Here is a 16,377-nt window from a genome sequence, read left to right as displayed (position 1 = left end):
ATGATTTATGGCTTTGATACTTGGAAGCCCCTGAATTGAAAGGCTTATGGGCATCCAGTGGAGAAGGGGAAGAGTGGTGAAGGTATTCTGCCTTCTCAACCTTCCCACCCTGCATTTCAGCTAGATGGGTGATTTTGGCTATCTAGCTGAGGTGCTTTGAAGGGGGGGGGGGGAGGGAAGGAAGCTGGAACACTGTCAGGATATCTTTTATTCTGGTGGCTCCAGACTTCTCCTCTCCTTCCAACCCACTCTACCTGAAAGTGATGCATGGAGCTTCAGCTCCAAGGCTGAAGCTTTGTTTTCAATCTAAGATCTGGGAATCTGAAGTATCGTATGTTCCCTTGACATGTTCTCAGGGAAACAACATATATTTTGAGACTTAGTGTCCATAGGCTGTGAATGAAGCAATTCCTTTTCCTCCAACAGCAACAGGATTACTATACAAACTTAATTGTGTGGGGGAGGAGGAAAGCCTGTTTGGCTCTTTAAAAATGTGGACAATTCTGGTGTGCAAGAAACTGAACATTTGTGTCCACCCAAAGAAAACCAGATGTTCCAAACTGGCAGGGATTACTGCATGAACAGTATTTTAAAGGGTTGCATGAGTGCTTTTAATTGCACACACGGGGCTGGGGTGGCTTTGGCTGACTGTAACCTGACTGTTTTTGTTGTGATCAGACTTTTATCAGTTCAAGGTAATATATGGGGTATTATGAATTTTCCTATTTGACCCTTACAAGAGCCCTGTGAGGTAGGTTAAGTTGAAAATCTTGCCAAATACCATCCAGTACTTCTTGGCAGACTCTCTGTACAAAGTCTCAAGTTGATCTAAGCTATGTAGCTGTATGTTTAAATTAGTAATGACAGATTTTTAATATGCTAATGAAAAGTAAACCCGTTCTTCAGTTCCTGCAATTTTTGGTAGGTTTCTTGGTAGATTAAAGCCCAATGTATAAATTGTATGGATGCAGTTTTGAGACAGAAGGCTGCTAGCCTACCAGTCAGAAGAAATTGTGCAGAATTTCTCTCCTGAACATTCACTGCACTTCAGTTCTGTTCGTAACTATTTTTGGTGGTAAGGAAAAGGATGGAAGACGTGGTGGGAAAGCACAGGTGGGCAGGACAACTCCAGGCACTCTTGGATGAAACTGATTATCTGGCTCCTTTTCAGTCCGGCTTCAGACCCGGGTACAGTACTGAATCTGCCTTGGTCGCCCTGTACGATGACCTGTGCAGGGAGAAGGACGGGGGAGTGCATCCCTGTTGGTTCTTCTGGACCTCTCGGCGGCTTTCGATACCATCGACCATGATATCCTTCTGGATAGACTTGCGGGATTGGGGGTCTGAGGCACTGCTTTGCAGTGGTTCCGCTCCTATCTCAACGGTCGATTCCAGAAGGTAGTGCTGGGGGACCATGTCTCTGCGTCATGGCAGCTTTGCCATGGAGTACCACAGGGCTCCATTCTATCCCCTCTGCTATTTAACATCTATATGAAACCGCTGGGAGAGGTCATCAGGAGGTGTGGGCTGCGGAATCATCAATACGCTGATGATACCCAGCTCTACCTCTCGTTTTCCACTAATCCAGGTGAGGCAGTGGCTGTGCTGAACCGGTGCTTGGCCGAGGTAATGGAATGGATGAGGGCCAACAAACTGAAACTCAACCCAGACAAGACGGAGGTCCTGTTGGTTGGCAGATCGGGCTTCGGAGAGGGTGGATTTGACCTGGTCCTGAATGGTGCAACACTCCCTCTTAGGGACAAGGTCCGTAGCTTAGGAGTACTCCTCGACCCGGAGCTTTCTTTGGAAGCTCAGGTGACAGCAGTGGCGAGGAGCGCCTTCCTTCAGCTTCGGCTGATTAATCAGCTGCACCCCTACCTGGAGTACGACTGCCTGGCGACGGTGACACACGCGCTGGTGACTTCCCTCCTAGACTTCTGTAACGCGCTTTACATGGGGCTTCCCCTGAAGACGGTCCGAACACTTCAATTGGTGCAAAATAGAGCTGCCAGGTTGCTGACGGGGATGGGGCGTTATGCTCACATGACTCCAGTCCTCCGTCAACTTCACTGGCTTCCCATTGAAGCCCGGGCCCAATTCAAGGTGTTGGTTATGACCTATAAAGTCCTAAACGGCTTGGGTCCTGGCTACCTGAACGAGCGCTTACGTCCGTATATGCCCGACTGCCCCTTGAGATCTGCGGGAGAGTCCCTTCTCCGGGAACCCTCCATGAAAGAAATTAGGAGAGTAAGTACTCGGCTTTCTCTGCAGTGGCACCCAACCTATGGAATTCACTCCCCAAAGAGGTCCGCCTGGCACCGTCGTTACTGGTTGTTCGGCGCCAGGTAAAGACCTTTTTATTTAAACATCATTTTAATTGTTAAAAAATATGATCTGGCCAGGGCAACTTCCTCTTCCTTCTCTTTTCTCCTCCTATATTCTTTATTTACTTATTTTATACTGTTAATTTTAATTTTATATTATTGTATCTCAGTGTATTTTTTGTATTTATTGGTAATTTATTATGTTCTATTGTATTTCAGTGCATCTTATTGTGTTGTAAGCTGCCCCGAGGCTTCGGCAAGGGGCGGCATAGAAATGTAATAATAATAATAATAATAATAATGATGATGATGATGATAATAATAGAAGTTGATACAAGTGGAAGTCAATGTCATCCAGCCCTTCTATAAAGTTCCCTGTGTGAGGCCTCGTGATTGCCCAAAAAACAGTGATCTGGAAGCACCCATAGTAGAAGTGCCATTAATTCAGTCTCAAATGTTGGTATACTTATTTACAGTCCTAATTTATCTGCATAGCACATTTTCTACAATACTTTGTTTCTTAAAACACATATAGTAGCCATGATTGTAATGCATTGCAATACATTCATTCAGTAATAGTTCACTTAAAATATATCCAAATTAGTGCACAACATTCCGGTAGGTCGATTACCAGTATACAATACTGGTAATAATATATACTCAGCTTAAGCAAATACTTATAAGTAGCTATAATTAATTTTTGTTAAAAAGCACTTTGGGCATTATTCAATTAATAAGGGATCACATTTGACACTTACTTGCATCTGATTGGGAGGATGCCATGTGAATTTGGGTGCCCAGACCAAGAGATATGTTTTCACCCATGGTAAAAACCCATATAATAATCCCAGCCAATGGATTTCACAACCAAAAGCTGTGAAAAGCTGTGAAGGTAAAAAGCTGTGAAGGTAAGCTCAAGCAAAAAGGAGCAGGAAAGGAGGGACAGAAGAAATAGACTGCCTAGAAAATCAAGGGTGAACGAGGGAGTGTCTAAGGCAAGGATTTGTATTGCAGGACCAATTTCTGGGTCTAAGGCAGGGGTCTCACACTCGTGGCCCGCAGGCCAATTGCCGGGACGGGCAGGGCACGGGGGAGGGGCCCTGGGGCCTTCAAAGCGCCGGCAGCGCCCGGGCCGGCCTCCGGATGAGCAGCCCACCACCACCGCGGTGGTGGAATGCTTGATGTGGCCCAGCCTCACCCAGACTCTTACTTCCCGCGGCCCCCAGGTAAATTGAGTTTGAGACCCCTGGTCTAAGCAGAGAACTGAATGCAGGAGGCAAGAGAGCAGAGATTGGAAGTAATAGAAATTTGAGGACAGTATCATTTGAGGTGATGTGACCAATAGAATGTGGAGTGAAGTAAACTGATGGTGGAGCAAAGCCAATAGGGAACAGGAAAAGGAAGTGAGGACTAAAACTTACTTGGAGACTTAAGAAGTTTCCAGAAGCATTGCTACCAAACAGATGGACTCGTGCAACTGTTCTGCCTTTTCCCCCTTAATATTATTTTTTGTGATAAGGAAAAAAAAAGATAGAAGATGTGGAAGAGTAAACAGGAAAGATTACGAGCAGGTGTATCATATGACTGTCCCATAAAATTCTGTGACTCAGGCAGAGTGATGTTGGGATAAAAGCTTCATCTGGAAGCGTACACCCTGTTTTCCTGCATGGCCTTACCGTGTGATAAGCATATCTTGCAACTTGAGCAGGAGAACCTGAAAGGAGTCAGTGTCAACTGTCTTCCATTTAGCTCCATTCTAAAATGATAGACCAGTCTTTCTATTTATTTAATGGAACTTTGTGAATATCTTCTTTATCCTTTGAAGGGAAAACATGCACAAAACCAGCACTGTATTATAAGTCTAAACCTACAGTTCGACTGAACAGAAATAATTCAAAGCATGTGTAGTTTCTTGCAACAGAATATTGAAAGAGCTATTTTGTTCTTTAGCTGCATTCAGAACAATTTCACTGTATTCACAATAACAAGATAATTGTTAACAATAAGGTCTGCAGCTGCTGCCTGCTTTTCTGCTAACAGACCATGTCTTTTATAGATAGGTCATAAATGCTTCCCTGTTGGAAATACCATAAACGTTGGATTAGTTGGAGCTTCTCCACTCATCCAAGCAGAAATTTTTGTATTTATTGAAAAAGCCACAGCTTCCACAATGGACATTCATGGCTTTGACTGCAGGCCTTTTCAGATGAGCCTATTTTTACCCTCTTCTTTCTTTGCTGTTGTCCGTATCCTTCTGCCTTTTTTCTCTTCATTCAGCTATTGCCATGTTGAATTACATGGAGCTTCTGTAAACTTATAGAGAGTGAAGAGTGAAAATCAAAGTAGTTTGCATATGAATGCATTTGACATTCAGTTAATTGAGGCAGGAGCACAACTCAATGAGCTAGGTGAAATGCAACAGATGGGAACAGGTAATTTAGATGAAAGAGTAGTGTAGATTTGATAAGATGTTTGTACTCACCAGTGCCATTTGAACATATGCTAGAGCTTCTCTTGAAAGGCAGCTACTTTCTCTAGTGTACAGAAGCCACATGGAAAGAGAAAGTCAGTGTAAGATTTTTCTGGGTGCTGCATTGTCCTTCAACCTCTTTCAGAAACATTAAGTTATGATAGTTCACTGTCTTTCAATGACTTGTTAAGTCTCTTCTATTGTTACACAAGATCAAACAAGCAAATCTGAAAGATGGGGTTCTTTAGAAGCATAGAATAGTAGAGTTAGGAGGGGCCAGAAGGCCATCAGATACACCCCCTGTTCAGTGCAGGACACCAAGTTAAACCATCCCTCTCAGATGACTGTCCAGTTGCATTTTGGATGCCTCTGGTGTGGAAAAGCCCACAGTCTTGCTAGGTAATTGGTTCTGTTGGTACTGCTGTAATGGCTGGGGAATTTTCCTTGATATCTAGCCAGAATCTGGTTGTCTGTACACTGAGCCCATAATTTTGTGTCTAGATGATTCTCTAGATGATCGAGAAGAGATCCTGTCCTTCCTCTTTGTGACAGCCTTTCAAATACTCATAGGGTGCTATCATATCTTCCTTCAGTTTCTTTGAGGCTAAACATGCCCAGTTCTTTCAATATCTCCTCATAGGGCTTTGTTTCCAGTTCCGGAATCATCCCCTGAACCCTTTCTAGCTTGTCTGCATCTTTCTTAAACTGTGGTGCCCAGGACTAGACACACTATTCCATATGAGGCCTAACTGATGCCAAGTAATGAGGAACTAGTATTCATGGGATCTGGAAGTGATACTTCTGTTAATGCAGCCTAAAATAACATTTGACCTTTTTGCAGCCACATCACATTATGGCTGACTCATATTCAGCTTGTGATCTACAACAATTCCAAGATCCTTCTCACTTGCAATATTGGTGAGCCAAGTATTCCCCATCTAGTAATGACACATTTGTTTTTTCCCCCTAGGTAGAGAACTAAGGATTTGGCTCTGGGAATTTCATTCATTGCTGTCTGCCCAGTGTTCTAGCTTGTCCAGGTCACCCTGGATCTTCTTTTTGTCTTCCAGGGTGTTAGCTATTCCACCCAGTTTTGTGTTGTCTGAAAATCTAATTATCATTTCCTGGATTTCTTCATCTAGACCATTAATAAAGATGTTGAAGAGCATGGGTCCCAGGACTGAGCTCTGTGGCACCCCACTTATTACCTTTGTCTAGCTTGAGAAGATGCCATTGATGAGCTCTCTCTGCGACCGATTTTTGTAGCCAGTTATGGATCCGCCTAATTGTAGTTATGTTGAGCCCATATTTTGCTACTTTGTTTATGAGGGGCACTTTGTCAAAAGTCTAAATTATATCCATGGCATTTCTGTTCTCCATTTGGGTGATTACCCAGTCAAAAATGAGATTAGGTTAGTTTAGGATAACCTATTCTTGGTTTCTGTGCATCCCTGCATTTTCCTCAAGGTGCTTGCAGACTAATTTTTAAATAATTTGTTACAGTATTTTCCCAGGGATTGGTATTAGACTGACTGGTCTACTGTTCCCAAATTTGTCTTTTTTCAATTTCTTGTAGATGGCAACAACATCAGCTCTTCTCCAGTTGGTCCAATACTTCCCCTGTTTTCCAAGATTTCTTGAAGATTATAGATAGTATTTCAGAGAGTTCTTCTGCCAGTTCCTTTATGACTTTAGGATGGCGCTTATCAGGTCCTCAAGATAGGAATGAGTTATGCTCATCAAGGCGTTCCTTGACAATTTAGCTGCCTTCCTGCCCTTTCATTTTGTACTCCTTCCTCTGACTTTTCTCTTGCAGGAAAAGACTGAGCTGAGTTAAGGAACTCTGCTTTGATTCTTTTCAGAATCTTCTTCCTATAGGGATTCTCTTATGTTTGTAGATTAAGGTTGAAAACTTTAAAACATTTTAACTAACATTTCATGCATTTTCTCTTTAAAAATGTTAGTGTCTACTGCTTTTAAATCTGATGGTGGTGGTGGTGGTGGTGGTGGTTTTGGTGTTTCCTGGTGCTGAGCTGAAATGCTATCCTTAACACAGAGATCCAGAGAGATTAGAATGTCATGATATGTCATTCTAAGCATGCTTAAATGGAGGTTCCACTGAAATTAATGGGGTTAGTTTCCAGCTAATTATGTATAAGATTAGAGCATCAAATAGATAACTAGTGTCAGTTAATGATTCCAAAAGCATTCTGGTTTTTAGTGCTTAAAGGATGTTAAAGATGTTACATGTGTGTGCGCGTGTGTCTGAGAGAGAGAATGAGAGACAGAGAGAGAGAGAGATCTGCTCGTCTGCACACACGTGCACATTGCTTGCTGCTTTGGAGAATTAAATACTGGAAAACTCCAAATATGAATACTATGTCTTTGCAAAACAGAATATTGAGGCAATTCCCCAAACAGTGATTTATTAGTACTGCTTGTGAATGACATAAGAAACCTAAGCAATGCCAGGTGTAGAGTTTCAAAAATGTGACAGCATGTGCTGCAACAGAAACATACATTTGAGTCTTTCTCTTTGAAATGTGTGGATGGTTTTGTAGAAGCTGGATTTAATTCTTCTTTTGAGCTGGATGATAAAGTTAATTTAAGCCATCTAGGAGTCTAGACTAGCCTTCACTCTTCACTGGAGGCTGTGCAGGAGCCTATGAGCCAGCTGTTTGTGGCTTGTTAGTGTGTTTCTCTGGCTAGCAAACATTTTATTCTTGCAGCCTGTTATTCTGGGCAAATTCTGGGATTGCACTGGATCTCAAATTTGACTGAAAACTCTTTCATAAATGAGGATTGCTGAACAAAAGACAGAAGAATATAGGCTATAATTTAAGTCCATGCTTTCTTCCGCAAGAGAGCTTCTTATACCAGTCAAAATTCTCTGAATGAATTCATCCTCTGCCTACTCTGTGCTTTGAACTACAGCTCCCATCATTTGGTCATCTGAAGCTGTTGAGAGTTTTTGTCTAAAACATCTGCTGGGCATCGGTTTGGAGATGGCTGAACCTGAAGGGACAATTAAAACTGACTAAACAATGAACTTGGAATAATTGCACATGGTTTCAGAAGACTTTATGGAACAATGAATGTGCATAACTCTTGAGTGATGGCCATTATCATTATCATCATCATCATTGAAAAATCTCAGGTCTGCCTGAGAGCTGAGCTGGTCCCAAGAGCTGTAAACCATAAACACCATTCTTGAACTGGATGCTCTCCAGTTTGTACAACAATCACTGCTCATGTGACCTGGATCATTGGCCTTGAAATATAAGCTTCTTGTCCAGGGGAGATTGACAACTGGATTAAACTGTAATTCTCTGGTACTGCTTTAAGATTATAAAGTTAGTATTCTAAAGGGTACAGAGGGGTGCCCTGCTTGGGTCCTTCCACCAACAGAATGGATACTGCTGGTAGAACAGATTTGCCTCCTCACATCCATTCTCCTCCTCCCAAATCTGCTCCAGAGGATTAGGGAACCTTCTGGAGATGATTTTGATGGCCTGCAGGGGGAAGAAGAAAGGGAGAAGACCCATTGTGTGAGGTGAGGTCTGTGTGGTACAGGATGGAGCCCAGATTCTTCCCGTGCATTTGAGGACATATTTGAGTAGCATCTTTTTTCTTTTGTAATCTTACTTTTGATTTGAGCTTCCAGAGAGGTAATAAAAAGGTTCACGGTACTTACAAAACAACAGTAAAGTAACTGTGACTTGACTTAGTACAAGGAGCTAACCTTCTCTTCATGCTGTACTTACTGCCTAATAATACAGTTTGTCCAATTACTCTACATTGTGCTTATGAGCTGTAGCACTGCATCTTTCCTTACAAGTTCAAGGTCTGTGCAGTTTAATTGGATCTTGAAAAGGTTTTCCCTAGTTTATACTTTTTCTGGTATTTTGCTGGTTTCAGGGGTAGATCAGAAACAAATTATTTTGGATGTTGATTAAATGTGTTCAGATTCTTTTTTTATCTGAGTAGCTTATAAATAAAGGCCATAATGCTGTCATTTATCTGACCAAAAAGAGCAGATGGACAAACATCTGAGAAAGCCCTTGCAATTTTGTTAGTTGGGAGCTCCTTATGCTGTGCCTCTTATACTTAAGATAACAACCCTGAATGAATTCAGCACTAATTTGCACATTATATGGTAGATGGATGTTCAGCATATTCACTGTATGTCTCCTGTTGCATACAAGTACCATAATATTTGAAGCATATATGAACTTCAGTCAACACACGGGGGGATCAAAGGGACATACGCAGGGCACTGGAAATTGATTTTAACTCAGTTCCTGGCATTTGTCCATCTCTTTCACGCATTATGGAAGTTTACCAGTAAAGATATGGTAAAACAAGTAATGTATTCAGTGAAGCAGTCCTTACTTGGAAGTGAATTTCATTTAAATCTCTGCCTTCCTTTTAGTGATCACATTTGCTTAAGAGTTCTGAATGAAATGTCATTCCCCCACCATTGCTCCGCAGAACCCATGGAAAAAGTAGACAGGGCGGTAAATAAGGGTTGCCACCTTACGTTGCAGAGCATTAAGTAAGCAGATAAATCCTTAACCAGCTATTGTCAATGTGTTATTAAAGGCAGATGTTTCTGCACAGCCTGGAAGAGTTACTAGAACAAAAAATAATTTTATATTTATATAGAAACCTGCTGCAGTTTTGGAATGGGTCCATCAGTATCAAGCTGAGGTTTGTTTCAGAATCACCTGACACTTTTATGGCAGGACACATCTTTTAGCGCAGGGGTTGAATTGTGTTCCAAACTTCAGCCTGAAACATAAATTCTCACAATGGAATAATTCACCAATTGTTTCTTCTCCTTATTCTATTTTTTTTAAGCATAGTATTAGTGGATGAAGATGCAAAAGGTTGGAATAATTAAGCTGTGAAGGTGAACTCCCCCTCTCTATCTGTCTCTGTTTCTATTTTTCTTAGGATGACTCTTCTTATCCTTCTGGATAAATATGCCATTCCTGCTTGCCTCCTCAAATTGGAGGCTTGATGTTTGCAAAATAAAAACACATGGAAAATATTGAAATGTAGCTTATGTATTAGGAGAGCCAGAATATGGTCAAAGGAGTTGAAGTAAGTAACAGTGAGTGAAGAACTGGATAAGAATGTTATAGTTGGGTCCAATAGGAGCTAAGGGAAATAAGATAAAAGTTAGTGTAATGCATTTAGTTTTAAGGAAAAACTAGCATTCTGGAAGACACATTGGTTTGTGTTGTGTGTCTTTTAAAGCTGGACTGGATGGTGGAAGTTGCCACTGTAGGAAGTATGCCAACATAGGTGTATTTTGTTAAAATATTTTTTCTCACCTCCAACAGTTCTATGCATCCTATTTAATGCTTTTGGCATGCTAGAATTTGGACAGTCTGCATTGCAGTGACCTCTAATATGTAGACTAGTGCCTTAGAAACCAGCTTGTGATTAATTCTTTCTTAAGAACATCTACAAATTCCCCTTGCCTGATGATTTCCATGTACCTGAGGCAACAAAGTTTTGTTACTAAATTAACAGTGGAGAGTATTCTGTACACTACAGTAATTCCTAAATGCTAGTATTCTCATTCCAGTGGAAGCCCAGAGCTTTGTGGGCTAACTCCATCTTTTCCATCATTTTGTGATGTTTGGATCTTTTTGAGAGCAACATCCCATTCCTTTTTCTATAGGAAGATGCTTTCACAGTTCAAGAAGGAAAGAATGAAGACTACTGTGAGCCATTGACATGCTATATGTGTCCAAAGTATGTGTCCTTTTATGGAATAACTTCAGCATTCTGCTGAAGCTTTCCAACCAAGATCTCAACATATTGTAAAAGTGCAGTATCCCAGTTTATGTCTTCCAGTTTTGTATGCAAAATTCCTTCTTCCAGTAGCCTTCATTGTTATTTTTTCAATGTTTATACAGGAAATTATATTCAAATACACAAAAATAACATCTTAGTCTGATATACTGTATGTGTACATTGAGGAGGTCAGAATGGTCAGTGAAAACTCATGTTCGGCATTGTTGTACACAAATGAACTGCTAAAGGACGCCACCTGGTGCAAAGACTTTTTAAAAATCCCATTTATGTTGCAGCCAAAACTATCAACAGGGCTGACATTTTCAGTGTCACAGGCTACATGTAATAGGCTTATATCATTATCTAGACTCCTCTTTTTGAGTGATTGCTTGATAAAATGCAATGGTTCATTGTTGACTGGTCATTGGGAAGTTTGCAGGGTCTCAGTGCTTATCTTTACACTTATTAAGGGGTATCTGCGCTTGAATAGTGGAATAGATAAACCAACAGAACTTCAAAAACAACCAAATATTCCCTTGGCTTCCAGTCATACTAAATAATCAACTGTATTTAAAGTCTATGACTAGGCAAGGATGTCAGAACTTGGTAGGAGAAGCATATCAGCACTGGCCTGCCTGATCCAGTGTCATATTAGCAGCAGCTCTGAACTTGGAACTTTTCCTGTGCCAGGCGTGTGCTGCACCATTGAGTTACTCTTTAAAAAAAAAGCTATGTACACCAGTTCTGTGAGCATAATTGTGATCTGAACTGTAAGCCTATCAATGTCAGTGAACCAGAGAATCTCCCAATATTTGAGTTTGGTCTTTACTAGTGGTAGCCTTGCATAATGCAAGATATGGCTCCCTTGGTTTATTCTGTATATAGCCTCTCTATATATAGGAGGTGAGAGAGGAATTTTGGAAATTTTGAATGTTGACATCAAATGAAAATTTTGACAAACTCGGATAAATGTGAAAAATATCTGGAAAATGCAGATAGGCCAATGGTTGCTGGTATCTACATTTTGTTCCCCACTACATTTTGTTTGTCTGTTCAAAAAAGCTGTTCTGAGATGTTCATGGAACTCGTGTGTCAGTTTTCATGTGTGAGTGAGATTAGTTGCCAGATTTTGGATGCACTTTGTGACATAATGTGTGTCACAACCAGCACTGTTTTGCCACTGTTGGTGGTTGTCTGTTTATATGGCTGTATGAACAGTGCCTTTTCTAAATATTAGTCATAGTGGATACATCTGCTAAAGAAGGCTCTTGCCTATGAATTTTTCTCTGCCATTTCATCTTGGAATCTGCTCTAATAGGTTTGCTGTGTACATTTGCTGCTCAAAAATTTCTGTTATTAACTTTTAAAACTCAACAGGCAGAAAATTAAAAAACAACTATGCCTGGGTACATGCCTGTTGGAACAATATTGCTAGTTTAACAGCTTGATGCACCCAATAGTTTCTCTTCTTTCTGTTCAGGTTTTTGCCATTTGGCTCCCAACAATTTGTATGTGTTTAACAGATACTGCTTGAGAAAATACTTTCCACTGGCTTGCAGTATTCCACATTTCTTCCCAATAAAATCACTTTCTTTCTTTCCTCCCCATTCTCTCCCTGCTGCTGCCCCCACTGCCTGGTTATTCCTCCAACCCAATTTTTCTAGGTCAGAGGCAGCCCAGAACCTCAGATCACATGGTACAGAAATGGGCATCCTGTGGTGGAGGGAGAGCGCTATGTAGTTGACCGCAGCATTCGAGGACTTTGCAGCTTGATGATCAAAGGGGTGCAGGAGGAAGATGGTGGCCCATACACATGTGAGGCCACAAATGCTGGTGGAGTTCGCCAGGTGACAGCAGAATTAACAGTGGAAGGTAAGCGTGTGTGTGACCTCGTACATGTTGCATCTGGTGGCAAAGGAAGGGAGAAGCAGATTGAAACAAATCCATCAAAAATGAAATTTACAGAACTGATACTGCTTCATAAGGAAGAAAATAAAACCACCTGTTTCTACATCCTTCCCTCCAGGGAACAGGAGGGTGCAGACTCCAAAGCTAAACTCACTTCCACATTAATAGCATCCACTGTCTATAAGTCATACCTCTAGGGCAGGTGAGGATAAGTTGTGGCCCTTTAGACGTTGTGGCCTGCAACACTCAACATCCTTAATCTTTGCTGATGGGAGTGGTAGGCCAAACATGGGGAAGGGCAACAAGTTGCTTTCTCATGCTCTAGAATAATGGTTGAATAATGGTCATCCATTTGAAGGTGATGTTCAGCTCTATTACCCCCATACTGTCGATGGACAGCTGAGGCCAAGAGATGGCTGCTTGCCTGTTTTCCTAGTGAAATGGTGCAGGCAAGACACGAATGGGGGCTATGCTGGTTAACAGCTCAGGCTTGGCCACTGTGCTTTTTGTTTTCATGTTTTCAGAGGCTGATGCAATTATTTCCAGGAATGTATGTTTGACTTTCATAATCCTTTTCTTGGCCAATTGTAGTTCTTCATCGTGGCCTCTGTGCATCAGTCTTGTTCTACTGAGAACTTTAGCATTTGTCATCTATCTGTTTGTAAGTAAACCTGCCCATGTCCAGTAGGTGGTGCTAAACATACAGTGAATATAAACGATGGGCATCGTGATACTTCACTGTAGGTAAAGCATCTGTTTTGAGGAAAGAAGCGTATTGAGAAAAGGGTGACTGTTGCAAACAGAAACATGAAAGAAAAACAGGGCTGCATCCTTTGGCCTTCATAGTAAATGTAAATCTTGACTAACAGTTAAGGAGTAAATGTTTAGGAATATGGCAGCTGTTAAATTCTGTGTTCATGTGTGTGGTGAACTACTTGTTGTTGCTGTTGTTAGTCAAGAAGTCGTGTCCGACCCATCGCGACCCCATGGACAATATTCCTCCAGGCCTTCCTGTCCTCCACCATCCCCCGGAGTTCACTCAAGCTCACACCAACTGCTTCAGTGACTCCATCTAGCCACCTCATCCTCTGCCGTTCCCCCCTTCTTTTGCCATCTGTTGTTCCCAGCATTGGTGAACTACCAGCAACGAGCAAAAAGTAAAGTCCTAGTTCTCATTTTTTCTGTACAGCCCAGTTTGGGCATGTTGCTTATGGAGGTTGTAAAACACCACATCCTGCATGGCTCACCTGCTCTAGTGGCCCAGCAGTTTGTGATTTTTCCACCTCCACAATGATAAATTACAGCATCAAAAGAGCCAAAACATTGAGTATATGTGTTTTCTCCTGAGATGAGAATGGGCCCATGGAGAGGCAATTATCTTATTATTAAAACTTTGAAGAGAAATCAGTGGGAGAGTTTTAAAATAAATGTTGTTATAAGTCCATAGCCAGTATCCATAGCTCCAAAAGAGACTGTGTGGATTTGCAGACCTCACTGCTGGCTCCAGGTTTTTGACAGCCCTTTGGCAAGACAACCCTGCCTCAGTCAGCCTGCCTTCTTTCCACCATGGTCACCAGCTGCTCATGCCTCTCATCCTCATTCTCACAGTTGTTACTGCTTGCTTGCTTGCTTGACAGGAGAGAGCCAGTGAGCAAGTAAGAAGGAGCATCTATTGCTCTTTCTTGTGTCCATCACTACAGTCTGTTCCACACTGAGAAGCAGGTGAACAAGCAGGTTGCAAAGGTGAAGAGGAGGAACAGCTCTATGGGGCTTTTTGTCAGCTGGCTGCTGCTAGTCCTTTGGCAGGTGCTTGATGATCTCTACACTCAAAGTAGGCCTTAACTTTCATCTTGCATCAATATAAACTTGGCATTAGTTGCCTTTGGAATCATTTTTTTATCCCAGACAAAAGTATATCAGGCAACGCAAAAGCTGCATAAGAAAAGCCTTTGTTCTGGCTGAATGCTTTCCCCAGGAGGTTTCAGTCAGTGTAAGAATGGCTTTCAGCTTTCAACAAGTACAAGTCATTTAAGATTTAAATTTTCTTGAGACTGTACATCATTGAAAATTTGCATTATAATGCAGATTGACCTTTTCTCTTGGCCTACAAACTTTAAACCAGCATCAAAAGCTTTCCCTCAATGGCTTTTAATTAGTTTTAGTCAGAGTTTTAGCTCAGAGACTTGGCTTTCAAAATAGACTAATATTCACTTAACCTTCTTTTGTGCTTTTGTTTAGAGTCACAAAAGTACCCCGTAAAACAATTGTGGAAATTAGGGGAGCCTTTTTGGTACTGGACATTTTTTGCTTTATAGAAAGAAAACTAAAAGTCAGTTTTTAGGCCTGACTAGGCAACTTTAGGGACTGCAGGTGGCACAGTGGTTTAAACTGCTGTGCTGCTGGGCTGATTGATCAGAAGGTCTCTGGTTTGAATCTGCATAATAGAGTGAGTTCCCGTTGCTCCGTCCCAGCTCCTGCCAACCTTGCAGTTCGAAAGCATGCAAATGCAAGTAGATGAAAAGGTGCCACTTCGGTGGGCAGGTAACAGCGTTCCGTGCACTTCGGTGTTTAGTCATGCCGGCCACATGACCACGGAGACTGTCTGCAGACAAATGCTGGCTCCCTCGGCCAGGAAACGGAGATGAGCACCGCCCCCTAGAATCAGGTATGACTGCACTTCACGTCAAGGGGAAACCTTTACTTTTATCTTGAGGCGACTTTTGACAATGTCCTTTAAAGGCTAGTCTGTAGGACTACTTACTTGTAAATGACACAACAGAATGTGGGCCAGGGGAACCTCAGGGCCCCAAAGGTACTGCAGAGTATTTTTCATAACTGAGTGTCTTTCTGTTTTCTGGTTATAGGAACTGTTTTGAAGAAGTACAGTCTGCCTTCCAGTGTCAAAAGTTCTGGGTAAGAATTCTAGTGGCATTCATTACTCTTAGAGTAGAAATATATTAATAGCTTTCCTAGCAAGCACAACTTTTAATCTTTCTAAAAAGGGTAACCCATCCCCCTTGCTATTAGTAATACTCATTTTGCTAAGCTCAGTGCATTCCTTGAAATACAGTATTATGGACAATTTTAGTAAATTAATTAGTCTCTTAAGACTTCCAAGCTATCTGTTGTCCTTCATTTTTCCTTTTTCAACTGGTCAGCCTGAAAGTCAAACTAGACAAGAACTGTACAAAGGCATTTCATGTATCTTGGCTTTCTGTCTTTCTAAAAACTAGCCCTGGAAGGAAGTTTCCATTTGTCTTTTCTTGGGGCAATTTCATCTAGAGGTGATATTCACACCCCACTCCTTAATGCCAGGGTCCTGTCCTGGTCCAGTTTAGGAGGGCTTCTCTTGCGATTTATTTTTAAAAACCCTGTTTTATTTTTAAAAACTTTAAGTGCAAAGAAGAGTTTCCATAAACTCATCCTTCTTTCACTGGCATACTAAATACAGCACAAGACAGCTGCCCTTTCACTGTTAAAAATGGAGGCAAATCAAATGAGTCCAAAAGGTACTGTTTTCCAGCTTTTTTGATTTTGAGGGTGTTTGATATTTCTAGCTGCCTTCATGTCCTTATTTTATTTAGAATTGTCAGATCTTCCCCATATTATAGTCTTCCCATCCCACTGACTTCTCCTTGGGCTGAGGTTGTATGTGGTTTTTCTTAGTGTTCCGATACAGAGGCAGAAAGAGATGGGTACAACTTGTTTGCTTATGGGTAAGCTTTTCTGTGAAATGTACATTGTCCAAAAATGTGTTTGGTTTGCCTGAAACCCATAGCTTGAACTTCATCACTGTTTATTGTCTCCTGCTAGTGTGTGACTATGATGTTTGCCATTGATGTAGGCATTGTGCAAGTTAAGTTGCAT

General features: G+C 41.5%; 1 protein-coding gene across 3 annotated transcripts in view; it reads left to right on the top strand.

Moving 5' to 3' along the window:
• Window positions 1–16,377, top strand: part of MYLK (myosin light chain kinase) — a 143,839-nt gene that overhangs the window by 16,145 nt on the left and 111,317 nt on the right. For 2 of the 3 annotated variants that reach the window (XM_044437945.1, XM_044437943.1), the window contains exons 2-3: window positions 12,267–12,474; window positions 15,375–15,423. In XM_044437945.1, the coding sequence (XP_044293880.1) occupies window positions 12,267–12,474; window positions 15,375–15,423 (257 nt within the window). Of the gene's footprint in view, window positions 1–12,266; window positions 12,475–15,374; window positions 15,424–16,377 lie in introns of those variants that run through there. The other variant, XM_044437946.1, reaches the window with a different exon arrangement.

Source organism: Varanus komodoensis, unplaced genomic scaffold (assembly GCF_004798865.1).
Source record: "Varanus komodoensis strain SLA01 unplaced genomic scaffold, ASM479886v1 scaffold32, whole genome shotgun sequence".
In the NCBI taxonomy this organism is placed as follows: domain Eukaryota; kingdom Metazoa; phylum Chordata; class Lepidosauria; order Squamata; family Varanidae; genus Varanus; species Varanus komodoensis.
This window is presented reverse-complemented; position numbering and strand designations above follow the sequence as displayed.